Source organism: Mus musculus, chromosome 14, assembly GCF_000001635.26.
Source record: "Mus musculus strain C57BL/6J chromosome 14, GRCm38.p6 C57BL/6J".
Lineage (NCBI taxonomy): Eukaryota > Metazoa > Chordata > Mammalia > Rodentia > Muridae > Mus > Mus musculus.
Window position 1 is genome coordinate 79,022,661 of NC_000080.6, and position 27,559 is coordinate 79,050,219.

General features: G+C 43.3%; 1 protein-coding gene across 5 annotated transcripts in view; it reads left to right on the plus strand.

The window, feature by feature from the left end:
• The window catches only part of Vwa8 (von Willebrand factor A domain containing 8), a 353,253-nt gene that overhangs the window by 173,603 nt on the left and 152,091 nt on the right, over nt 1-27,559 (plus strand). For all 5 annotated transcript variants that reach the window (XR_003950844.1, XM_011245038.3, NM_027906.1 and 2 more), the window contains 2 exons: nt 3,346-3,417; nt 15,465-15,541. Coding sequence is in view for 4 of the 5 variants with exons in the window: in XM_011245038.3 (XP_011243340.1) it covers nt 3,346-3,417; nt 15,465-15,541 (149 nt within the window). In the remaining variant the exon portion in view is untranslated. The remainder of the gene's footprint in view (nt 1-3,345; nt 3,418-15,464; nt 15,542-27,559) is intronic.

The window sequence follows — 27,559 nt, forward strand, 5'->3', positions numbered from 1 at the left end:
TGGTTTACAGAGCAAGTTGGAAACTTATTCAGGCTGAGATGGATATTTGCAAAGCCTTGGTCATGTATGAGAGACAATGTCTTAGAAAGGCACATACCCTTGAACTCAGTCTGCGGGCTTTGGTGTCCAGTGGTGTTGAGTAATGAGGCTGGTGCATGAGGAAGGCCGCATTGTCCAGGCTTCACTAAGGAAGGAATTAAGATCCTTGTCAAGGAAACCCAGAGTTTAAGCACATTTGTACTTTCAATAACTTTCCCTTCACCTTCCCGTGTTGTCCAAGAGTCAGAAATCAGACAGACAGTCGAGCAGTGCTTACTGAAACAGTCCAGGTCACAGTTAAAGAGGACCCAAATGATCCGAGGCAGTGGAAATGCAGGGCGGTGGACGCCTTACAGGACTCCTTAGGTGGTACCCTTGGGGACGTTGTTTCCGGCTCTCTCAGCAAGCACATCATCTGGTTATAGAGAGTGACCAGAAACTCATTCCTGATGGTGCCCATACGGGAAGGAGGAGATGGGGGAGGGGGGCTGGCAGAGGTAAAAGCAGAGGTTGGCCCCGCACAGGAACAGGAGAAGGTGCTATTCCCAAAGCACTAAGAGTCATGTCAGGAACTTTGAAAAATGAGTGGCAAGCCTCTGAAGAAAGAAGCAGCCACAGCTGTAGTGTGGAGAGCACATCTGTCCCGAGAGAAATGGGAGTTTCAGAAGCTAAATTGGCCAATGAAATCTAGGCCAGAGATTATAAATGCCCTGAATCCCAGCTGTGGCAATAGAAGAGGAGAGTGTTCTGTGTGTGTCGTGGTTTTAACTAAGACTTGCTTTTAACAAGATCCCATTAAAAGAGGAGCAAGATGGGCAGAGTGGCCATGGTGATGCCAGTGCCATCAAGAGAAAGAAAAGGATCCTGTTAGTGAGCTGGGGATATGAGAAGAAGACAAGGGCTGAAGATGAAGACGCAAACAAGGGGTCGGGGTTAGGTTGCATTTCAGAGTCTGGGGAGTAGCAGTCATCACTAGAAAGCCTGCAGACACCGATCTGTGTTACAATCCCCTAGAGCTGAAAACTCTGGTGTTCTGTTTTTGCATGTTGTGAGTTGATGTACATTTGTGGTCACACACATGTAATGCACACGTGGAAGAAAGAGCAACTTGTGGGAGTCAATTCTCTCCTTCCACCCTGTGGGTCCTGGGAATGAACTTGGGTCCTTGGTCTTACAGGGCAGAGCCATTACCTGCTGAGCTGTCTCACTCGCCCTGAAAATTATTTTATTTATACAAGAACATAAGGAAATAAAACTGTCTTCAGTTTGGAAGGATTGCTTGGAAAGGGCGAGGGAGAAGCCCTGTGCTTTTTTGACCACCAGCCTGTAGCTCTGCTCATATCCCTTACCTGGTTCTCAGACAGGGCCCTGTGTCTGTGTAGGCACAGTCCACTCTGTCATATCCTGGGTGTCCAAAGCAAAACAGCCAGGAAGACAGAGAGCAAAGGACAAAGCTGCAGGACGATGGGTACAAGAGAACCTGCCTGCATGCAAGGGCGACCATGGGTCAGTGACCTTAGCCTCAGCTGCTGTGCGTTGGTTCCAGTCTGCCAGGGTGGTGTGACAAGGGTGTGTAGTAGAAGGATATGAGAGCGGAGAACAGACAGAGCCCAGGGTCTGCAGTGTCACCTGTGCTGGCCCATTCAGGATGCCTTTGTCCATTTCTCCAGCTGCTTAGCTCATTAGTTCCAGGAAGTACTAGGGTCTTGAGTTTACCACCAAGTTTTCACTTAGTTAAAAGAAAGCAGCAAGTCCCAATATAAGTGATGTCCTAGTTCCTCCTTCTAGAGCAGTGCTTCTCAGCCTTCCTAATGCTGCCACCTCATACAGCTACTCATGTCCTGGTGACCCCCAGCCATAAAACTGTTTTCACGGCTACTTTATAACTGTCATTTTGCTACTGCTATGAATCATAATGTAAGTATCTTATATGCAATCCTGTGAAAGGATTAATCCTCAAAGAGATTGCAGCCCGAAGGTTGAGAAACACTGCTCTAGAAGGCAGTGATACCTGCACGCTATCAGGATACTCTTTATTTATACTAATAACCCAATGCCTTTTATTTTATTTTTTAGTGTTGCAAAAAGACAGTAAACAAATACAGTCATTTTACTTTAAACCTTGTTAAAACTTACTTCCCCAGTGTTTCTAATTTAAAAAAAACTAATTTTAAAAAAACTAAGAAATAACAATATATTCTTGAAGGAGGGAAAATAGCCTTGAAAGTTGTTATTTCTAATTGAAAAAAAGAATGAAAATATTGCAGAATTTGACAGATTTTGAGTGTCAAAAAAATAAGTTCAAGAAAAGCAAGCAAGTAAAATTCTGGGAAATACCTGTAGCATGTATGCATAATAAAAGGTTAATTTGCTGTTTTCAGAAATAGCACTTGAGTACCTTGAGCACTTCAGGGCCATTGTTGATTTGATCCAGAAACCTAGAAGAGGGACTCAAGATTTAGAGCGTGCTGGGGTACAGCTCCTCCTTCAGTCCCATGAGCCTTTGTAACCTACTCACAGATGTCCTATTTCTCAGTCTACAAAGAGAACACAGCCTCCTCTGTGGCTGCTGCAACCAGTATTTCACCTTTCTTATTATGTTGTGTCATACATAATTCAAGTGAAAAGAAATGGAAGGGAAAGAGTGCTTTTTAATTCTGACGCTACATAGCTTTGAAGGTAAACGGTTAAGCTATGTGTGGGAATGAGTTCATCTGTTTCCCATACCTTCTCTTAAAAAAACACACACACACACACATACACACACACACCCCTTTTAAAAAGAGAAAGTTCAAAATGGAGACATTTGTTGCTTTTCGTAGCCTTTGTTTGCTTATGCTAGCAATTGTCAATTTAGATTTAATGTTGATTAAATTAAAGGCAAGTCTACAGAGTTTAAATACAAATATTTAAGTTGGATTATAGAAATCTGTTGAAATATTGGTCAATAGTTTACTCTTGCTCACATGAGCTATTTGAAGTTGTCAATATTGATGACACAATTGATTACTGAACTTACTTATACCCACCTCATTAAGCATGTTTTTAACTCTAGCCAGTGTGGTAGCGCTTACCTTTAATCCCAGTACTAGGTAGGCAGAGGCAGGTGGATCTCTTGAGTTTGAGCCTAACCTGGTCTACATAGAGTGTGTAGGATAGCCAGAGCTATAGAGAGAGACCTTGTCTCAAACAATAATAAAAATGTATTTAATTGAAGTCGGTTACCTATTTTATTACAATATATGTTCTGTCCTACTAGATAACATCCATATAGCTAACTTTATCTGATTGTATCTTTTTTTCCAGCACATGGTAGTGATGGAAGACATGCTTAAAGACTTTGTCCTTGGCGAACACTTACTATTGGTTGGTAACCAGGTGAGTTTTGACTGGGAGCCAAGCACAGGGGAGTGACTGCCAATACCGTAAGATCCTTACTTGGGGAATAAGAATTTGTAAATTCTTCCTCCTCCTAATAAAACGATATATTTAAATCTACAGCATAAAACTCTTTACCATCAAAACAGGGATCTATATGAACTAAGACTTAGAATTATCCCAAGATTCAAGGTGTTCCCCACCTCCTGTCATACTGTCCATTTACCTCATGAACATTTGCAGCTTTCCAGCTCTGCAGCACTCATTATCTGTGTCTTTTACATTATCTAATGGAGTGGTCAGACCCCTTCAGACAGTCGTTTGATATCGCCATGTCTGATCCCATTGTTTTCAGCCTGGCATCTTGAGAATTCCTCACCTTGAAATCTGTTCTCAAATCTAAGCTTGAGTTTGTTTCCTGAGTAGATCTTTGTCTTGGTGCTGTATTCCAGCCTCTGGTCTTAGTCAGCATCTCTCCTCCATGCCCACCCCAGCCCCTTGTCTTTGTGTGTGTGTGCTCTTATCCTCATAGTGGCAATGTGCTGTTGTGGAAATGAAGCAAGCATGGAGACCTATTGCACGCCAGGTTTTTAGTTGTCCAAGACACTGCGTAAATCCCCATCCTGGCCAGTCTCTGAAGTGATAAAGTGATAAAGCCACTTTCAGGTTCCTTCCAGTGTCTGCTTAGATTCACACGTTTACCTGCCCCAACTACCAGTGTGAGTGAGCCGTTGAGCACCCGGCTTTTCTTGGCCTCTTCTCTGAGGCTCTGTGTATAGTGTTTATCAGGTATTTGAAAAAGTACTGTGTATTTGAGAAATACCTTAGAGGATTCCACATTTCCTACTTAGTAGACGAAGTATAAATATCAATAATTCATAAAATACTAGAAGTAATTTGAATTTAAAATTTAAATAAAATTTAAAATAAAAATTAGACAGATTTTTCAGGAGCTCTTGTATAAATGTGCCCCGCTGGGTCAGTAGGAACCTAGGCAAGCACATGGCTCAGGGCCCTTTGCCTAAGACAGCTCAGAATCTGAGACAGGAGCCCTGTGATCAGAGCTGGGCTGTCTTTGTGTTCCGAACAGTCATTGGCTAGCACTTAGCTATGAAGAGTGGCATCTCATGCTTTTATTTATCAATCAGAAGGTGGGAGTTGGACCAACATGGCTGGTAAATACCCAAGTGGAACAGGAGCCAACTGAGTTCCATTCAAACTTGCTTTCAAGAGGTGCCTTCTGTGTGTGAACAGGCAAGACTCTAGTTAGCCTTTGTCCACCTGCTCCTGAGGGTGTGAGGGGGACAGACACAGAGGGCCCTTAGCAAGTGCAGGATGAGGCTGGCTTGCTCTCTCTTCTCTTTCTTCAGGATGGTGTACTGTCACAGTTACGGTAACTAGGTCCTTCTTCAGTAGCTTTGAACACTAGCACCCAGCTTTGCCCATCAGTGGCTTCCATACCTCCCAATGGTTTTACTCCTGCTCACCTGTGTTCATGTCCGCCATGTCAAGCATCACCATGAGAAAAGGCAGGCAGATGAGAGAGCAGACCACAGGCTGTGGACTCTTAGCTCCCTGCGGTGCTGTAGCTGCTGTTTGACTGAAAGATCAGAGAAAGTACCAGCTCCATCAGTGTAGCCGTGATCTATCTCCCCCTTCTCTCTTTCTGAAACGTCGCTGACAACTCAGGAAACAAAGAGAATGAAGTGAAGCTTTGGGGCTTAAGTATGACAGAGAAGTCAACAGTGGGTTGGCATAAATGTAAATATACTCAGCACTCTTTATATGATGAAGTGGTTATGGTTAAAGCTGCCCAGCCTTCTGTTTACAAACAAGTGCTGACTGGACTCCATGAGGAAGTTTAAGTTTTATTGTAACTGGAGGTATTTAGGAGATTGCTGGGATACCAACTGCAAGTTTTAAGCAAGGGAAACTACAGGAAGTGAGCGTTGATTTTGAGATATCTCAATAATTTTTACCTTTATTAAATCAATCCTACCTTGCACCTTGCATAAAATTCCCTCCTGCCTAAGTATCTGACGCACTAGCTAGGGTTTCACACATGTCCGTTAGGAAGCAGAAAACAGGTCCATCCATGCACAACACTTGCCAAATAAAATGAGAACAACATGGCTTATGTTCTACTCAGACAAAATAACGTTTTTAAGCTTCTATTTTTGGTGTAGGATTTTATGCCAGAGCAATCTTTCTAGCAAATGAGGCAGAATTGCCACCCTTGAACCAAATGGGACAGGTGCCCTGGACTTGTATGCTTGGTCACGCAGGAGCCTCTGCTGCAGATGTAGGAGCTCTGCACAGTGCCCCCTCCCCTGTAACTACAGCAATGCAACTTCCCCTGGTAACCAGGAGTCTTCATTTTTATATTATGTTAACATGGCATTCCATTCAACAAAAAAGAGCGCTGTCTGCTTGTTTCTGAGTAGATGATGCTTAGGGAGGTGGGTAAGGGGAGTCCCCAGCTCTAGGAATACAAAAAGCAAATTCTTGGTACCTCCTTTTTTGTGAACAATCGTCCATATGAAGCACACATATTTATAGAAATTGAGTTACTGGATCAGCCTAAAAGTACGTCATTTCATTTAATTACAAAGTCCCTATAAGTAAACGTTTTGGGATAAGAACACTTGTGTAAAATACATTATGTTTTAGCTAGCCCGTTATTTACAAGCTGCAAGCCTAGGTTGTGAGCTATTCTAACTTACATCCCAGGTGTGTGTCCAAGTTACTTGTGGTTTGAGCCTTGCCAAGCTAATTCTCTTCCTTCAGCTTGTCCTCAGGGTCCATTTCTCCTGGCCAAGTGCTCACGGTCCATCTCCTCTCATGGCGGCCTTTTCTTCTCTGTCTCCTTTCTCCTCCTTTCCCTGGTCTCTCCTGAGACCCCTCACTGGATCCAAGTCCTGCCTTTCTCTCTCTACTGCCCAGTCACAGACTCTAGCCTTTTATTAACCAATTCACTTTAAATTGGTGAGCAAGTTTTAAACACAACAAAGGCTGGTGTGCATGAGAATTCTCTTTCTTGGGGCAACCAGATCTTGGAGTACAGGATTTAGCACTTGTATACACAGCACCAGACCAACCCCCAACATGCTTGAGTTTTGAGAGCAGCTGTGTTTTGCTAGACATTTGATGGGAACATATTTTTCTAATACCATCTAAAAATGCTCGGCTACACTTGCATAAGCATTATTTTAAAGTCTTGCCTGTTTTGTTTTAGAAGTTCAAGTTTAATCAGCTCTATAATCAGCTACACAGTGTCATTTGGGCTTGGTATTAGGCAAGACTTCACGGCAAATCATCAGCATTTGGCCTGTGCTTAATGAGGTACAGTTAATTATTCACAGTCGCTTCTACCTGAACAATCAATAAAATCACTTCTGACTTTTTTCATTTTAAGCCAAATTTTTGTTATGTTTTACATAACAAAATAATAGCTGCTATAGTTTGTAGTCTTAGCTTTTTAGTGTGTTTCATGATTTTTATTTTTCCCTTGTCAAGATTCGCACGCCCACCTGCTCCCTCAGCCCTTGGCGATGTTGTTTTTGGTAAATGGCCCTGCTTTGTCATCTTAGCCTGTGAACGTCCTCAGGTGCTTTGTTCTCTAGCAAACCTTTCTAATTTGCTGTCACAGAGAAATTCGGTATTGCTGTCCTCTAAACATCTATGCCATCTCTTACTAGGATTCAACATTAAGATAGCTGTGCTGTGTATTTCATTTCATCTGGAGTTGAATTATATAGTTTTCTTATAAACAAGGGTTAAAATCAGTGATATGTGTGTGCTTTACAACTACTAATGCCTTTAATCATTTACTTAGTTCTACAATAACAGTAAAATAAGAGTTGTGCTTTCTACGTCTTCCCCACAAATAGACAAGCTTTAAAAGGTTCCAGTATTTGTCCAAGATCACATAGCCACTTAGTGGCAGACTTAGATCTCCCATTTTCTCCAATATCACACAAGTTCTATTCGGTTAATTTTAATAATAGTAACAACAGCAGCAAAAATACAGTGGCTGACTTTGTTGAATAATTATGGTAGTCCAGGATAGAGACTGCACTTTTTACACAGAATAAAGGACATTCACATTTTTCTTTTATATGGAAGTAGAGTATGTATTCATCCCACTCAACAGTCAGCAACATCTTGAAAATCTTCTATTTCTCCAAAACTTCTAAGATTTCCCGTGTCCGTGTGCGTTTGCACTTGGGTGAAGGCTAAAGGTCAGGGTCAGCATCTTCTCAGCCACGTCCCACTGTAGGTTTTAAGATGAGTCTCTTCCTGGCGCTCACTGATCGTGCTTGGCTACATTGGCAGACCAGCAAGTCCCAGAGATCTCTGGTCTACCTCTCCAGTCCTGAGATTGTAGACATCTACTGCCATGGCTGTGCCTATGACATGGGTGCTGGGAACCTGAGCACTCGCCCTCACGCCTGTGTGGCAAACGCTTTACTGACAGCCATTTTGCATGTCATCTTATAGTGCGTTCTCTTAGCAGATTTCTTAGTGGTCTCTTTCCCGTGTTCTGCAGTCAGATTCCACTGCTGGTTGGCTCTAGTCAGTGTCCATCAAAGTCTGTTTGAGAGTCTCTTGAGTTTGGTGTCTGTCACTGTGACACACATCTGGAAGAAAGGCTTGTAACAAGAAAACTTCCTGTGGCTCTATTCCACTGGATGCACAGCAGCCTACAGCCTCCTGTTGGGAAGACTCATCTCACGGGGAAGGGCCCAGACCACAGGAACCTCTCAGAGGCACCCCTCAGTGATGTCCCTCCTTCAACTAGACCAATGTCAGCTCCTTCCTTATCCAGTCACCTCAGCAGTGCCCCCAGCTGGTAACCAGCCTTTAGTACATAAGCCCGGGGCCATGATTAATGTTTCACATCATAACAAAAGGATGTTTTCTCCTGTTATCTTTATTTTGAGAGCGCTTGTCCCACTTATAGTATAAATATATTTTATAGAATTATGCCAAATTGGGGAGGGAACTTTATTAGAGTAAACTTTATTAAGCCCATTTAATTTCTCAATTAATTTATACAACAAAATTAAATTATATTCATCTGTTCTAAGCTAGACATAACCTTTTAATTTTATAGCATTTGATTTTATCTATTTTGCACTGTAAAAGTCAACATCAGCCAAGCAGGATTCTGCAACCATTGTTGTTATTATTTCCTATCTTCTTCCCTTTATTAATTACAGGCTTACTGTGATCAGTTTTTTTCTGTGGACAAAGGTTTCACAATTGAGTTATTTAATATTAAGACACTGCACATATTTTGTGGCCAAAATTAAAGCATGTGTGACTTGCGCTAACTAGTTGGGAGTGGGCCCGAGCAGGTTCTTCTGTGTTCATCAGGCGTGTGCCATGTCCCTGTGCCAGCGTAATTGTCTAATGTCTGCAGAGGGACTGAACAGTGTGTGCAGAAATGTTCTCGTCTGCATTCCCCTGCTGGTAGTGACAGCAGGGAACTGGGTAACTAAGTGTGCTACACTCCAGTAATTCCAGCAGCCACAATCCACAGCTAGGGTGCTTGGCTCCATCAGGTACAGCAACGCTCACCTTCAGGCTGGTGTTTGTACCTCCCAAGCTTCTTCAGTAGTTCAGTTGCCCGATTTGTATGTAGTCTGGAAACGTTTTGCTATTCTATCACATTCTCTCCACCATTTTAGTTTTTCTGCCTTGTGTTTCTTAGTAAACCATTTTCCCATGTTTATGTTGCATTCGTATTTTCTCCTGGAGGATGCGTTGATCTTCCTTTCCCCTCCATGCTGGTTTGGTAGTGCTGAGGCTGACCACACTTCCAAACTTTCTTTGCTGTGTGTAGTAACCGTGTATTTCATAAGTAGGTTGCAGATATACAGATTTTATTACTGTAAGAAAAGGAAGCTTTGTGTGGGAGCCATGCCTTTGAACTCTGTCTTCTTTTTTACAAGATCCAACTTGGTGAATATTTAGGATCATTTCCTGTTCATGGTTAGTAAAGTTGTTTTTCTGATTATATAACATACCTTTATTGAGAGAACTTGAAAAAATAAAGATATGTCACTGATTGTATGGCAGCAATCTCCTTCTTGGGCATAAGACTAAAGGATATGGTAGTATTTAGAGAGCAGTTAGCCTGTACCTTTGTATTTCGATGGGCAAACCCGAGCCCAGAGGCTGGTTAGGCAACCTCCAGGTAAGAGCAGGTCCACAGATTATAATCCTGGTGTCCAAACTCCAGTGTAATAAACTATAAGGCAGTGTAATAAACTATAAGGCAGTGTAATAAACTATAAGGCAGGTTAAGCAAAAGATTTGAAGGTTCACCATTCAGTGAAAAAGCTTCAATTTTAAAAAAGCCAGTTAGAATTTTTTTCCAGTTCTTGCAATTATTTTACTTTGCTATTGTTTACTGTGTGTAATATTTAGGGACATTCAGTTACTTCTCTACAAAAGGGCTAGGGATGCTCTTGAAAGATAATTTCTAAATATCATGCAGACTGAATCAGCATTGTACAAATTATTGGAGAATGAAGGGAGTCTGGAAAGAAGGACAAAGCCAGCCACCGCGGAGAGCAAAAGTTGCGCCTGTCGATGGCAAGCACTGGGGCGCACATAAGCACAGCTGCGGATGACTGTCCCTCACTGGCCACCCTCACTTCCATGCAGGACATTCCCAGATACTTGGTCTGACCAATTTTAGAACCTTGGGTTGACAGACATTTGTTTGACTCCGTGGCATTGTTACACAAAGCCTCCTGAAAGCAGTCAAGGGAGCTGCCTCTTGATGTCTGTTTTGTGTGATAAAAATATGAGGTACAGCTCAAGATGCTACAGCACATGGGGATATCTTCCATTCTCCATGGCCTAGAACTTAATTTAAGTGTGACCCCCTCCAAAACAGGCATGTGACTGTCTCCATGTGCATGGCTGGTGTGAGCATGCGAGCCATTGTGCGCTGAAGGGGTGTTTGTGTATGAGCAGCAGCTCTGTAAATGTTAATCTCCACTTTCTGTACAGAGCATCACAGACACTTTCATCATAAAGAACAAAAGGCACTGACAAGAGATGTCTGGCCCCCTAGGAAGAACAAAGTGCAGGACTGGAAGTCACCTATAAGAGGTGACTGTCCCATTAGGAAGAGCAAAGTGCAGGGCTCCAACTTCCCCCCCTTTACTCCCCTTCCCTTCAGTTCTGGTGCTTCCTACCTGAAGGTTACACACAAGTCATGGGAGAGACATCTGAGAGGGATGCCCTCTTGCCAAGGCGCCTGACTTTACTGGTGTCCTCTAGGGCATGGCCATGATCTAGAAGGATAGAGGAGTGATTCTGAGCTGAGGGTTGGAGGAGAGAAAACAGCATAGTCAGGCTAAGCTGCAGAGAGATGAGGACATCTGACCAGAAAGCTGGGGGGAGGGGGCTAGAAAATAGCAGATGAGATAGGATGAGCCCTGTAGTCAGCCGTTTTGGAGACAGGAGGCTGACAGAACCCACAGCAGTGAAGCGAGCAAACGTCAACCCCAGGCTGCTTTGCTGAGGGGCCTCTTCAAGTCCCTGTCACGGATGTGAAGTCTCACATTTCAGTCTCAGGGCCCAAAGCCATTTCTGGATGAATTTCCCTCGGCCTCACTTCTACTCTTCGTAGCCCTTTTCTCCTGTTCTTTTTCTCTTTTCCCTCTGTGATAGAATACAAATAGAGTGTTCAGGAAAGCAGCCCTAGATCCCTTTCGTCTTCTACAAGGGGTTTAGTTGCCCAAGTACACAGTTTAACTAAAATAATAAGTCCTATAAGTTTATGTGATCCCAGAATATATCAAAGTTCTTAAAGCTGTGGCCCCGAGCTCCCGAGCTCCCCAAGCTGGAAGATTGTGGCATTCCGGCCTTTGGTTTGAGTTCTGCCTGTGAGCTTCATATCCTCTGTTACTCCAGCCCTTTGAGTCCGGCCCTTCTGAGGCCACCTCCTTCTAGTGCGCTGTCCTGAAGGGCTCAGCAGGACGATGATGGAGAGAAAAGAGCTGATTTCATGAGATCTCTAATACCTTCACCTTTTCAAAAAGTGTTACTCACCAAATATAATCTCAATACCTATGTAAGAATTTATTGTATGTTACTTTTATTAAGAGAGACAAGTTGCATTTCTAGAATAGTGGCTAGTAAGTAAAGATAAACCTGCACAGGGATTAAGGGAAAATATTAGCAGGTAATGTTTTAGCAGTTACATATTGAATAATATCTTATTGTCTACATTTCCCAGTGGGAAAAGGGAGTGCATGAAATTTTTATGACAGAAAAATTAGGCATTATTTATGTACTTATTCAATTAAAGCACTCCTGAGGATCTTCTGTTCTAGACAAAACTATGACGAGAAGGAACACACAGCTGTAATTGTTTCATTTTGCTCAGGATATTTACAGAAATTCCTTCCTAGATTATTCTGTCAGCATTTCCTCGAAGGAACTGTGAGAGCCTCTTAAAGTGAAGTAGGAAGTGACCCAGTGAGATCTCTGGCTTAGGAAAGGAGACGAACAAAGTACGGGGTGTGCTGTGCTGTGGTGAGGGCGGAGGTGGGGAGACAAGCGGGGCCCTTTCTAGCAGCCCAGGAGGGTGTGCAGCTCTAGAGTCAAGACAGTGAATTGAAGAGGAAGAACCAGCTGTGGGAAACAGGCACTTCAAAATAAACATGTCCAAAATTAAACCGCCTTTGTAAACTTCCCTCGCCTACCCAGCAACCCCTCGTCTCCTCCCCCATTTCTTTCTCAGTTAATGGCCTCTTCTTACCACTCTCAGCCCAGGATGGAGGCTGACGTCTTTTTTCATCTCCTTACCCTCCATCATACCCTCCATAGTGATGTTAGTAGTTTCCTGACTGTCTCTTTTGTCTGTTGACTTCTCTGTGCTCCTGGGCTTAGGCCGTCTTCATTATGGAATCCTTTAAAGAGTTTCTCCACTGCTTCCCTTTGCTCTCACTTCTTTCTCTCTGCCATTCCATCAGACTAGTTTTCCAGAACTGAACATCTGACTCTGCCACTCCCCTGCCTCAGTGGCTGCTCTTAGAAACAGTGCAGATTCTTGGCTGCCTGGCCTCTGCCACACTTTGAGCCACCTCCCTAGACAGCCTGTTCCTTAAAACCCCTTCTCCACCTCTGTGTGGTCTTTGACTTCTTGCGATCCTCTCTGGACCACAGAGCCACAAGTCTCCCGTTATGGCACTCTCTCTCCTAGGACACCCCCTGCTCCCCCTTCCCCATGCCTTCTAATTTCATGATTACTTTCAATCAAATCTTGCATGTGCTGGACCTTCCCCGGTGTCAGGTTAAAACTCAAAGCATCTTGGATGCCTCATTTAGCCACATTCACAGGGCACCTCAGCAGTGATCCCTTGTGTTCTGGTTGCTTAGGAAATGACCCAGGAAAGCCAGGCCTTCACTTTCAGTGGGTTTGCAAGTATCTAGCAAGCAAAGGAGAATAAAGAGCAAGTAGCAGAAAGAAGCAGCCGCTCAATACCAACGCACTGCTAACCGATGCTCTCAGCCTCCAGCACAGACAACCGGAGTAGACCAACTAAGAGAGCAAACAAACAAACAACAAAAAACAACATCAAATCTGAGGGCTTACAAACATCCTCTAAAAACTGAAGCCTCATTGAAACATCCAGCTGGGGGCCTCCATAAAGTGTTTCCTTTGCTGCGTTTCTTGGAATGAGTATGAATGGGCATATAGAAACTGTAACAACCACACCTGGGCACTTAAGAGTCATCTCGCAGAAACTGCCCTTCTGGACTGAAGGCCGGGCAGAGCAGCAGAGCGGAGCAATCTCTCCATGAGTGAGCTCTGCCTTCCCTCTTCCACACAGGCGTTTTGTTCTATGGGGTAAACAACAGCAGTGTCCCGCTTCCGGCTGTTCTCAAGGGTGAGCTGCTTTCCTTTGAGCTCATTTTAGTTTTCTTTTGTTAGAGTAAGGAGGCCAGCTGTCCCAAGACAGCGGATTTGAAGGGGGCAAAAGAGGGCCTTCTTGCTCCACCTACTTTTAAAATTTGTTTTGATTTTTGAATCTTGACATAAGGGCTCTCTTTCTAGCACTGGCTGGCTGTTCTAGAACTAGTTGTGTAGACAAAGTTGGCTTCTACCTCACAGAGATCTGCCTGCCTCTGCCCCTCTCGTTCTGGGACTAAACACATTTACCACCACAGCTGTTTACTTTAAATGGGCTTAAACAGCACATGATGATCTACAATATAATGTATATTACACCCTGTTTGTATGAAGCATGGCCCAGTGTTATATATGCTATCATATATGTTATCATATATGCTATCATCTCAAGCTCATTCAGGACAGCTCTCAGCCTGTGTACTCATGGAGCTGATAACTGAGAAAGGAAGAAGGGAGGGGAGGGAGGGAAAAGACGCATTTATACTAATGTCCTTGCCTTGAGTGGTGGAATGCAGAGCAGTGTTGTCCTGCTGAGCATGAAAGGAAAGACTGTAGGTGTGCACAGGAGTCTGAGTGCGGCCTGGCCTGCGCATCCCTACAGTTGGCAGGAACAGGGGTCTCCAGTGCAGCCGAGCAACCAAGTGTGGACTCTGAGCATGGGGCATCTTAGCCTGGGCCTCTGCCGGGCCCCCAGGCTCTGCCGTGATGGCTAATGAGGAGGCGGAGGTCCTGATGCTTTTCAGGACTCAACAGCTTTTAGATTTTTGCTGTGTCTGGTGTTACCTTGAGTCTGTGATGTTTGCATTTCTCTGTGCTTACTGAAATTAAAAGAACTGGAAGTTTTACCATAGACATCTTCATCATCTGATTTTATCTGTTTTAAACTAAGTTTCTTCCAGCATGCCATTTAAAGCTCCCATGCTGCTGTGATGGACATGCAGATGTGCAAGGGTAGTTCTCCTGGCCTGTGCTTCTGTGCTGGGCTTACGTTTTTGTGGGTGAAATCCACAGAGACACTAAGCCGATTCCTAAGAGAGGAAATGACCCAGTATTCCACATTAGTGAATCTGTCAGGCTGCTTCTTCAGCTTTCATAACCAAATGGGACGCTTTGGGGATGGCTTCTAGGAGTGAGCAAGGACGTAGCTTGAGGCCCAGATTGTCTAAATGAATTTCATACTGAAAAATATAACCCACTGCACAGGAACTAGAGTGATGGGCATCAGGGCCAACCCCCAGCACTAAATCCTGTCAGTGACTGTGACTGGTGTACTGCTTAGCATTTCTGAGCCTTACATCCTGGGTCTGTGAGATTAAGACAGTCTTATTTCCTAGCTGATGGCGCCACATCTGTGTGGTGATTAAATGGCACATAAGGACAGAGACCCTGAGAAAGTATAAGAAATTAATGCTGTTAGTGATATTTCCCACGATGCTGAACTCAACTCTTGAACTGTTGCTCGTCACACACAGCCTAGTGGTTAGGTTTAGTTGTAGCGAAGTAACGTGGGCACATGGTCTACCTTCTACAGAAGGTCAGTAGCTCCAGCATGAGTCAGAGGGAAAGAGGGCACATCTAAGAAGAGCACATATGGCCAGATTATGCTAATGTGCCCAATGTTAGAGTCCCGGAGTTTTAAAGGAAAAAGTACAGGACTAAATCAAGAAGAACTACAGTGTTCTATTTCTCTTTCTATTACTGAAAAATGTATTTCTGAAGAACTGAAGAAGAGCATATGTGTGTGTGTGTGTGTGTGTGTGTGGATGTATAGATATAGATATATAGATATATATGAATGATTGCCTTTGATGGCATTTTATAACCTGCAGTCTTCGATGTTCTGTGGTAATATGAGACTTAATTGTGAAAACAGAGGTCAAGAGGCAGACGCCAGCATATGGACTTCCTCTCATAAGAACAGCGTAGGGATGCCACGCTTCAGAGTCAGAGCAAGCCTTCAGTGGCCTCTGGGTCACAGGTGATGTGCCATGCATGTTTGCTGGTTTGGGTTTAGTAACAACAAAAGTAGTAGACCTTTGAAGAAGTAGCTTGCCAGAAATTTACCTCCAAAGCTTCTTACTGCTTAAATCTGTTTGTTTCCTTGCAGGGGGTAGGAAAGAACAAGATTGTGGACCGATTCCTTCACCTGCTCAACAGACCCCGAGAATATATACAGCTGCACAGGTAGGAGAATCGTCCACGAGGCCTGTAAGCTCTGACTAAGTTAGTCATCTCTCTCCTCCTGTGAATTACATAGACTCTCCTAAAAGCCTGCTTTATAAGCCAGCTTCCTTCCCATTCCTCAATCTCATAGCTCCCCTTTCCTTAAAATGTCATGAGGGCCAAAGGATGGCTCAGGGAGAAGAGCACTGGCTGCTCTTACAGAGAATGCAGGTTTGCTTCCCAGCACCCACGTGGTGGCTCAGAGTCCCCTGTAGCTCCAGTTCCAGAGGATTTAGCGCCTTCTTCTGGCCTCTGCACATGTGTGGTCCCCATACTCAGGCACACATGTAGACATAAGTAAATCTCTTTTTAAAAGTATTGAATTATGAATACCCTGTAAGCACAAGTTGATAGATGCCTTGTGCACAAAGAGATGCAGCAGGTCTCATCAGCATCAAGGCACTCAAGTTGGAAGACATGTGGTGTCCAAGCCCCTGCTCCTACTCAGAAGCTAAGCTGACCAACAGGGAGAAGCAACAAGCTTTGTGGGCCCCAGGGTGGGATGAGGAGCACAGACTATGGAAAGGACATAGTATCACTTGCCTTTCTTAAGATACTGTGTGGATGATTTTGTTTTGCATGGTTGGAGTAGTGTGGTTCAGGGATAACTCTTAAACAAATGAGATTTCTCAGCGTGAGTTGTTTAAGCTGTAGCAGTGGACTGGTTCTCATTTTAGAAGTCAAATGGAAGCAGCAGATCTACTAGAAACTAAATACTGGGGCAAATCAGGACACAAGCAAGATACATACACACACACACACACAGGTATTGGGCAGCTTAAACCTAGTGTCATGGAAAGAACACTGGACTGTGTTAAAAGTATGAGTATCTGGTTTGAGTTCTTTGCTAAATAATTATGAGTTCCTGAGAGAAATTTTTAGAATAAGAACAGTTAGCAGGTCAAAGAGAAAAGTTCTAAAGGAAAGTTGAAATATGATTTTTTAAAAAAAATAGTAAAAACAAAGCAAACCAGAACAAACATTCCATCTCAGAGTTCATACCCTTGATGGGCCCTACTGTAGGATGAGCATCTTAACCCTGAGGAGCCCTAGCCCAAGCAGAGCATTAGACCTGGGCAGACTCACAGCCCCTGGGAACAGCACTCCCCTTAGGATTCTGTGAGCTGAGCCACAGTCAGCAGAGCCTCCTGTCTGCTGTGGTGGTTAGACATTAGCCTATGCTGTGTGTGCTTTAGAAGTAGGGATTTTTTTCATCCTTCAAGAGCCATTCTGGACCATCCTGAGGTTAACACAAAACGTAAAGAATTCAGGCTTGCTGCTGATTGAGGTGGCACACACCTGTAACCTCAGTAGTGAGGAGGTTGAGACAGAAGGACTGAGTTTGAAGAGCAGCCTGCTCTGTATATTGACCCCAGCCAGAGGAAAGGGCAGAGGGATAAAGGGGAAGAGTGAAGAGCCTAGCTCGTCAGTTATATAATTCTGGAGCTTCTTACACATGCATGACAACATTAAAAATAAAAGAATGGATATTTTTGGAGGCAGTGAGGAATGTGGGACATAGAAAGAAGCAACAAAATTAATAAATATGCACTTAAGATGATGGAATTAACACAGAGCAATTATAAAATAGCCACCATAAATATTTTCAAGTATTCTAAAAGGGAACTGAGAAGCAGAACAAGACAATAATTAGGAGTTTAGATCCAGAATGACAGCACTGAAAATGAGCAACATAATATCAGCTCCTAGAGTCTCAGAGGTGGGGATGGAGTAGAGCGTGAAAGTGTTTGAAGAGGTAGCAGCAAGAAAGTTCCTGAAATTGATGTAATAACATGAGATCATCAATAGCCCAATGGATCTCAAGTATGGTAAACAGAAAAGCAAAGCCCATAACCGGGTGGCTGATAACCAAGCGAGGATATCTAAAGCCATTAAAGTTGAAGAAAAGGCACATTAAAGTTGAAGAAAAGGCACATTTATTATTGTGTAGGGAACAATAATAAAAATGAATGTTGACTTCTTATGAGCAATAAAAATGAAGTGATTCGCCTTAAACGGAGAAAGTTTTGAATAGCACATTAAGAAAAATGCTCTTTTATATAAAGGAAAAAATATTTTTAGAGCAACACACACACACACATCCAAAGACTTGTAAAGGGATAGTATGGGGCTGCTGGGGATGGCTCAGTGGTTGTAACATTTGCCATACAAGCACGAGAAGCAGAGTTAGGACCCTCACATCCCCAGCAGCCACATAAATGCCAGATATGGCAGCCTGTCTGAAATTCCAGCCCTTGCAAGTCAGACACAAACGAGGCCCAGAGCAAGCTGGCAAGCAAACTAACCATGCTGGTAAATTCTCAGCTCGGTTGAGAGACCCTGCCTCAGTCAGCTGGAGAGTAACCTAGGAAGACTCCGGACATCAACCGTGGGCCTCCTCCGGCACATGCACAAGCACATGTGCCCACACAGTTGTAAGCATGCACATATACATAGACACTAACGGGAGTGACCATAGGGTGTGATCCCAGGAAGATAAGGTAGTAATGGCCTCACTTTTATTCCTGTTTGTGCTTGTTATTGTTGTTGTTTGGGTTTTGTTTTGTTTGGGACAGGTGGGTCTATGTCCTGGGACTGGTTATGTTGCTCAGGCTGATCTTGAAGTCAGATCTGCCCACCTCTGCCTCCCGGTGCATGGATTAAAGATATACACCACCATACCTAGTTAATAATCTTGTTCTACTCAAAGAAATTACTATTATTGTGTCTTTCTTTCATTTTAGTAATTGCTGATTTTGTCTTTTTTCTCTCTTCTTATATTTCCTTTGGACTTGATCTATTCATTTTTAAACTTCTAAATGCCTAAGTCATTGACTTTCAGTCTTTAAATTGTAACGTGTATTTAAGATTCTAAGTATGTTTGGGTCTTAGGCCCTTCCCCTCTAAATGAAGAGCATAGACACAGTATTCATGATGTTTTTTTCTGTCTGGTATTCCAATATTTCAGTGAAGAAGTTGATACCCAGGATGCTTTCAAAATCCTAGAGGATTAGAGATAGATAGCATTCCTTGCTTCCTGTCTAGAATGCCTTTAATGTGAATATTCTGTTATGAAGTAACAAGTGGGCCACAAAATGGTGACACCTTCTGCCAGTACATAATCTGTTCTAATTCTAACACTGGCTAAGTAAATGTGTAGAGATAGTTTCTACAAGGAATTTTCTAAACTTGAAATAATAAAAATTTCAAAGCTGAAGTTTGTGGCACCTATTTTATGGCACCTATTGTTATAGGTGTTGCAAACAAAATACCTATTCATTTAATATGGGCCTAGATATCTCTACTTAATCATATTAAATATTTACCTGACTATGTAAAGTAGGAGACAAAAAGGTTCAATTTAAAATATAAAATATTATAGAGTTCTCACTAATTAGACTGCTATTCCCACTAATTTCAACATAGGGGTTTCCTCCTTACCAACAGCATTAGAGCTACATTTCCCAAAGAATTAATGCATGCAGCTGCTTTTTTTTCTTTTCTTCTTTTTCTCTCCTCTTTTTTTTGTTTGTTTGTTTGTTTGTTTTTCGAGACAGGGTTTCTCTGTATAGTCCTGACTGTCCTGGAACTCACTTTGTAGACCAGGCTGGCCCTGAACTCAGAAATCCACCTGCCTCTGCCTCCCGAGTGCTGGGATTAAAGGCGTGCTCCACCACGCCTGGCATATGCAGTTGCTCTAAGTGAAACATGTTTAAAGGACCTAAAACTAACCATCTGAAAGAATGCGTAGGACTTCTCTAGTGTGTGGATGATCATTTAAGTCTCTGCTGTGCCTGTGGTGGAATCCTCCCGACGGGTGATACTCTGATGGTACCCTGCAATCAGCTCCTCTCAGTTCAGTTTATGGACGTCATTTGAAGAGATTAGTTACAAGAGCCATTCGAAACAGTCCTGAAAAGTGATGCACGGTGAGTGCCGTGCTCAGGGTGCTTCTCAGTGTGGTCTCATGAGCTTAGGTTATGATGATCACAGTGCACATGATGAACAAGCTAAGCAGTTCATGTCTGTGGTTAAAGTCAAGATGTCGGAAGGGTGTAGCTTAAGAGATGTAGAAGATTGATAGATGTGACTATGGTTAATTGTATACATTTCAAGTGGAAGGATCTATAGGAGTCATATTTATACAAAGACTTGTGAAGTGAATTATTCAATTTTTTGATCGTATGTTCATTTGACATGAAAGAGGACACCTGAATATTTAACAGCAGACAGCTGAGGAGACTAAGGAAGAATACGCACAGCAGCTCACCATGGCGGCAGGCACTCACCGCTATCTTCCTGCTGAGCACTCACGCTGAACTAACACTTGTTAAGCTCTTGATTCGTATCACATGGGCAGAATATTCCTAGTCCACAAATCTAAAATTTGAAATGCTCCAAAATCCAGAACGTTTTGAATCTGACATGACTTGCTACAGTAAAGAGATCTGGAGGAGGAAGGTACCACTCACACTGAGTTTTAAGGAATTATGGGAAGTTTTCTAATTAGAAAAAGAAACAAGGTATTGTAGTTATTGAAGAGAAGGCTGTATGGGGATTCCAGAAAGAAACACGGCTTGGAGGAGAGAGAGAGAGAGAGAGAGAGAGGGCATGACCGGGATAGAGGAGAATCTGAGTGAATAAATGAGTGAATGTGTGTGTCCAAGAATACTGGCAAGAGAATGGCCATCTACAGGAAATGGAACAAGTTGAGGAAGATGTCTGTACATGTGACCTGCAGTCATGAGGCCAACACTTTGACTCTCTGCATACTGGATGCAGTGGATGTTTATTGAAATTACTTAGTGTGGGTTCATTTCATCTGGACTGTCAAGCTCACTCTTGTCCATGATCAGCTTTCATTAAACTACAGGAACCCATGGCTGTTTGAGAATTGAGTGAGATCCTTTGAGGACTCAGGCATCTCTATACAAGGGACCTGTGACTGTGTTCTCTAGATAATGTAGACAGCCCAACTAGTTAAAATATTATGGTTAGTTAATTTTAAACTGTTTTGCCTTTTCTCTACTTTGTATTTAAATTTGTCCCTTTCCAAAATGAAGTATACTTTGTAGCAAGTAGTTGCCAAATTAGCCCCTTTAAAATCAGATATCTTGGAGTGAACGCCTTTACAAAGCACAGCATCATCCACGCACAGGGACAAAGTCCCAGGGAGCGGATAGAAGTGTTGGTAGAAAATAGAAAAGACGCGCACTTCAAGTCTCATGGCGAATCTGACTGAACCGTCATCACATCATTCTTATCTGTGATAAAAGGGATCTGGGGCTGGGTCAGGGGACATGGCAGCTGCTGTTGAGCACCTCTGGGAGCACCTGTGCCTCAGCTTTACCCATTACACATCTGAAAAACCTATTTAGAAACATTTTATTAGCAGCAGCTAAGTAAGTGGTGGGTTTCCTACTAAATGCCTGCTGGTGCTCCCATTTGACAGCATGGAGTATATGATAAAGCCTCACTCACATTGCTATGTGTAGATCTTTGGTTTGTAATTATTTTTGCCTTGTATCTGGTTGATTTCCAATTTCATCAAAATTCCTATATTTGTGTCTTCCACAAACATTTATATAGCACACAGAGATTATCATCTTCACAAGTTCTCCAATCACCTAGGAGAAAGGGTATACCTGTGATGGACTGTCTAGGTTAAACTTACCACCTTGAGACTATCTGTAAGGAATTATCTTGATTGTATTAATTGATTTGGAAAGACCTATCTTGATTGTGAATGGGTCCATTCCATAGAAGAGGATCCTGTATAAAATGGAGAAGGTACCTGCGTACCAACTTGCTCTCTCTCTAATTGCTGATGGACCAGCTGTTCCTGCCACCGTGGTTTCCATCATGATGAACTGGACCTTGAACTTTGAGCCACAGTAAGCCCCTCAGCCCCGAAGTTGCTTTTGTGAGAGTATTCTTTCACAGCACAGAAGGGAAACTAAGATAGATGATGTCTGTCCCGGTTCCTAAGATGCTTTCAGCCGGTAGCTAGTTGCTGTTCACCATGTGCTTGTGAATTCTACCGTGACTATCTCTGTTTTAGGTGAACCAGTGAGGAATAGGAAGGGTAGAGCTGACTGGGCTCACATAGTCACACGTTGTCTATCATGGCTTCAGCTCTTTGCTTGGTTTAATTGTACTGGATCTGAGATGTCTTGCTGTATGTACTGTCATACAGTTAAACTGGTGGGCAACTGATGCTTATACTCTGACTCAGGTCTATGTATGATCACTTGATTGTTAAATTCTAGCATCGTGTTTCTAATACCTCCTCAGCTTGATCCCAAACTATGTTCCCCTGGGCAGCTGTTCCATCTTTTCCCATTTTTAATTAATAATACTGTCCTTACTAGATTTTTCTCTTCTGCTTCCTTGGCAATTTCTCCAGGTTGTTACTTTATCCATCTCTCCTATGAGGTGTGTTACCAGCAAGTTTTGTGGTCCTCTTTTCTGCCTCCCAGGTGATTCACAGATCACATTAGTCAGGGTGGGCTTTGACTACCATCCCCCAGGGATGGCCCTGCTTCCTTGATACCATCTTGTGCTTTGATTCTAGCTTCTCGTCTGTGGGCTGCAGAGGCTGGTGAGTGAGCACTACAGACCAGGGCACTTCACTCCCACCAAGCAGCTCGCTCTCCAGTGCTTTGTAAAAGCAGACTGGAAAGAGGGAGGAACCTGTGAGACTCTTTCTCAGCTCCTGTTCGAAGTCACAGGCTTAAGCACGAGAGCCACTGATTCGGTCTCTTTCCTAGCCGTGTTATCTCTCCCCACCAGAGCACAGCACCCTTTAAGTTTGAGAAAAACTTAGAAATACAAATATATAACTCAGATTTTTCATACAGATTTAAGAACTATTTATAATTTCTAAATTAGATGGTGTGCCTCCATTTGTAGAAATAAAACAGTAACCACAGCTCACGCCGTTTAGCCACCGCCTCCGGTCTCTCCCCTTCTCAGTTCAATCACTATTAGAATTCAGTTTGTCCAAGCTTGCACTCCCACCAGCAATGGAGGGGTTAGTGTTCTCCTTGCTCCACATCCTCGACAGCATGTGCTATCATTTGAGGGCTTTACCTTAACCATTCTGACAGGTGTAAAGTGGAGTCTCAGAGTCGTTTTGATTTGTATTTCTCTGATGGTTAAGGACATTGAACATTTCTTTAAGTGCTTCTCAGCCATTCTAGATTCCTCTGCAGAGTGCAAACTTGTACAACTGTTTTGGATATCAATTTGGTGGTTTCTCAGAAAATTGGGAATAGTTCTACCTCAAGACCTAGCTAGACCACTCCAGGGCATATACTCAAAAGATGCCCTACCATAGCACAGGGACACATGCTCCACTATGTTCATAGCAGCCTTATTCATAATAGCCAGAAACTAGAAACAACCTAGATACCTCTCGACTGAAGAATGGATACAGAAAATGTGGTACATCTATGCAATGGAATACTATTCAGCTATTAAAAAACAAGACATCATGACTTTAGCAGGCAAATAGATGGAACTTGAGAATATCATCCTGAGTGAGGTAACCCAGACCCAAAAGGACATGCATGACAGGGGCCTAGCATAACTGTCCTCTGAGAGGCTCCACCCAGCAACTGACTGAAATAGATGCAAAGACCAACAGCCAAACATTAGCTGGAGCTCCAGGGACTCGTCTGGAAGAATAGGAAGAAGAATTATGGGCCCTGGAGGAGATAGGAACTCCACAGGAAGACTAACAAGAGTCGAGTAAGCTGGACTCTTGGGGGCTCTCAGAGACTAAACCACCAACCAAAGAACACATAAGGGCTGGACCTAGGCCTCTCTGCACATATATAACAGATGTGTAGTTCAGTCTTCATGCAAGTCCCCCAACAGCTGGAGCAGGGGCTATTCCTAAAGCTGTTGCCTGTCTGTGGAATATGTTCCCCTAACTGAGCTGCCTTGTCTGGACTCAGTGGGAGAGGATGCACCTAGCCCTACAGAGACTTGATGTGCCAGGGTGGGGCATACCCAGAGGGACTGCTGCCCTCTCAGAGGATAAGGGGAAGGAAAGTAGGGAGAGGGGGAGCTGGGAGGGGACAGCAATCAGGTTGTAAAGTGAATAAATAATTGATTTTAAAAAAATCTTAAATTTATTAACTCATCCTTTTTAAACTCAAGCAAGAAATTTTAAATGTTTAAAAACAATTTTTTAAAAAATAGGCTGGCCTAGACTTTGTCTTATAGACTTTACTGGCATCAAGTTCAAAGGATTTTCCTGTCTCTGCTTCCCTAATGCTGGGATTACAAGTATCTACCACATCAGGCACATGCACAAAAAAAAAAAAAAAAAAAAAAGAAATTAAGGGGAAATTATTATTTCACCTTTATTGCCGGTATAAAATCACTGGTATTCCAATGGAGGAAGGAACCAAATATTTTTAGTATTTTTTATAATAAAAAATAAAACAAATGAACTCAGTGTTAAAGCTTTTCCAATCTCAGATCATCTGACATGTTCGATAGCATGCCCCAACCATGTACACTGCTACCCTCTCTGGGCGCCTTTCCAGCCAGCCCCACCTACAAGTTCCTTGTGGCATCACAGGGAGCAGGGACCAGTCAGTGGCTAAGACCTACCACCTCCCAGCTCATGCAGGGTGGCCATGCTTCTGTTGAGCTTTAGAAAGTGTGGAGCTGCTTTTGACAGCTATTGCTCTTAGATGGTGGCAGCAGTGACAAATGAGCAGATGGTATTTCTTTTTATGATTTATTTATGTGCATTGGCGTTTTGTCTGCATGTATGTTTATGTCAGGGTCCCGGATCCCCCCTGGAACTGGAGTTACAGACAGTTGTGAGATGCCATGTGGATGCTGGGAATTGAACTTGAGTCTTCTAGAAGAGCAGCCAATGCTTTTAATTGCTGAGCCATTTCTCCAACCCCTAATAGAAGGTTATTTCAACCAACAGATTTGGTATATGTTCCTGGGATTGCTCAGTGTACAACTCTATGAGAAATTCCTACGAACTGAGGTATATCTATAATGTTGTGCAGGAAGGAGAGTAACATTGCTGAAAATCTGAAAGTGCTATTTTCAAATAGTCAATAAACACGTTAGGTTGGGTTCTCTTGAAGCAGAGCCAGAGATAAGAATGTTTGTGTAAGGGCTGGAGAGATGGCTCAGAGGTTAAGAGCACTGGCTGCCTTCCAGAGGTCCTGAGTTCAATTCCCAGCAACCACATGATGGCTCACAACCATCTCATAATGAAATCTGATGCAGGTATACATGCAGATATACATTAAATAAATAAAACTTTAAAAAAGAAAAAGAAAAATGTTTGTATAAGTGATTTCTGAAGGACAGTTTTTATAGGAAACTTGCAGGGAAGTCGAAAATGGTGTAGACATTTAAATAAATGACCGTGTGATAGGGAGTAAATTGAGAGAAGTAGAATTTAAACACGAAAGTTTAGCAGCAGTGACTCACTTCGTAACTACTGTGGGATTATTCTGCATTTTAACAAATTTTCTAGTCTAGAGATTTAATGGGTAAGTTGATTCAGTATGAGATGGACCCCTAAGAGAACAGCAAAACGTGGACTGATGTCTGCTTAAGGGCCCAACCAGTAGCTAAAGTAAACAGGTCTACCTCCAGTCTCTCTTGGGGAAAGAGCCATCAGTGTCAGCCTGTTGACATAGAGGACATTAGCCGATTCTGTGTCTCTGCCCTGGTTTGCTGTAGCCTCCTAATTAAAAACTCAGCCTCGGTTCCATCCTCCTTGTGCCTCACAGTCCCCCAGCTGATCACTCTGTGCCCTTGGAGAACTTGTGGTGACTCCCAGTTCCGGGCAGCAAGTCCCAGAGCACCGTCCCTTCCTAATGCTTCTGTGCTCCTGGTCTTTGGCAAGCAGTTGTGGTTCCTGTTCTCTGTGCCACCTTTGGCCAAAGCGTTTGCAGTGCACAGCAGAGCAGGGAGACCAAAGTGTGACCGTCACCTCAGGGCGCTTGTCTGTGTGACATGTTCTTCAGCTGTTGATTAAACTGAACTTAGGGCTAGACTTTTAAATCACATCTAACTAAGTGGATCATTCCTGTTGTTTGTATCAAAATAGCTGTCTTTAACTTTTAAAGAAGGCAAATGAGTATTTTTAATTATCAACAAATAAAAAATGAAGATTATTTTAAGGTATTTTTCAGCTTTAGCTCATGGTTTTTTGCTTCTACTTTTGTATGTTTTGTGTCTCTTTTCAAGACAGCCTTTATTGATGGTAGGTTTAGAGACAGTGACCTAGGACAGGCTCCGCTAGCACACCTGTCATTCTTTACCACAGGTGCATGTTCCTGTCCCCGTCTACCCACTGGACAGTGAGCCCTCCGAGGGCAGGCCTAGGTCAGCTGCCTATTTCCAGCAAAACAGCCATACAGCCAGTGTTTGAAAAACGTCTTAAGTCCCAGTCAGTGAGTGACTCTCCCTACGTACCCACCGCTGTAACATCCATTTGGAGAATCTTGGCTCTTGAGTAGACATGAGACTGCCTGTGGACAGACTCCAGCATGATGTTTTGTTGTTGTTTTCTTTTCTTTTTCCTTTTTTAAAATTGGATATTTTCTTTATTTACATTTCAAATGTTATTCCTTTTTCTGGTCCCTCCCCACCTCCCCAAATATCCTACCTCCCCCCCCTCCCCCTGCTTCTATGATGGTGTTATCCCCTACTGGAAGGATAAACAGGCTGAGAAAGAAATCAGGGAAACAACACCCTTCACAGTAGTCACAAATAATATTACATAACTTGGTGCGACTCGAACCAAGCAAGTGAAAGATGTGTATGACAATAACTTCAAGTCTCTGAAGAAAGAAACCAAAGATCTCAGAAGATGGAAAGATCTCCTATGCCCCTTTTCCTTTTGTTTAACAATACTGTCACAGCTGATGTTCCTTCTGTAAGGGTAGGAGAGATCTCCAGGAAGTGGGAGGACTTTCCAGTCTCAGGATGACATGGCCTTGTGACATCAGACAAAGGTGCCTGTGCTGCTGGATCTATCAGCAGAAGCCAGCAAATGCTGTATGCATGCAGCCTTTCCCCAGCCTCACTCTGGATCACTCCAAAGCATTAACCCTCACACCAAAACCCATTGCTGATTAAGCCACCCATTTGCTTCATTTGGGGGTCAAGGAACGATATGAGAGATACAAGCAAATGCGCTCAGATGGTGCGATTTAGATAAAAGGTGACATGTGAAACAACAAGGTTCACACAAATGTGGCCAGAGAGCCCTGCTTCTCGGCCCTATGATCCCCTGGGGACACATGCACTTCTCCCTCTGCACTGAATGCACGGGAATGGAGAGCTGGAGCGGAAGCTGACTTTTGCCACTAACAGCAGCGTCTCCCCCTGAGAGCATCAAACACGAAGCAGCAGGCAGGTGAACTGGAAGGCGCCAGCAGTGCACACTTGCTTGCACAGCCACTTCTGCCCCACGTGACTCTAGCCTGCTCACTTGAGACTGGCAAATGCAGAACCAGATCAGTCGGAATGTTTTCCAGCCCATAAACCACCAGGAGTGGATTTCCAGAGTGAGCGACATCAGTGGCCATTTCTTTCCTCTGAACAAGACGTTAGTCATGGACTTCCTGGTGAGGAGAGTTACTGTGTTGTCCTGATGACAGCCCTGGAGCATCCCGGAAGAAAGGCGCCACACCAGCTTTCCAGTGAGCATTCTATGGGATCGTACTCGGGTCCTCAAGCTTGCATAGCACATAGCAAGCCCTTTCCAAATGATGCATCCGCCCAGCCTGCTGCCTAATTTGTTTAAATATTCCTCCAATAAAGCCATGTGTGTTACTACCAATGAGGTAAATATGTCTTGGATGAAAGACTACAGAATATCGTGCCATGAAAATTTGCTCAATTTTCCTCTTAAATAAGAAAATTAGAATGCACTACATTTTCTGATAGCAAAGAGCGTTCATCAGTCTTAGCCCCTGTGAA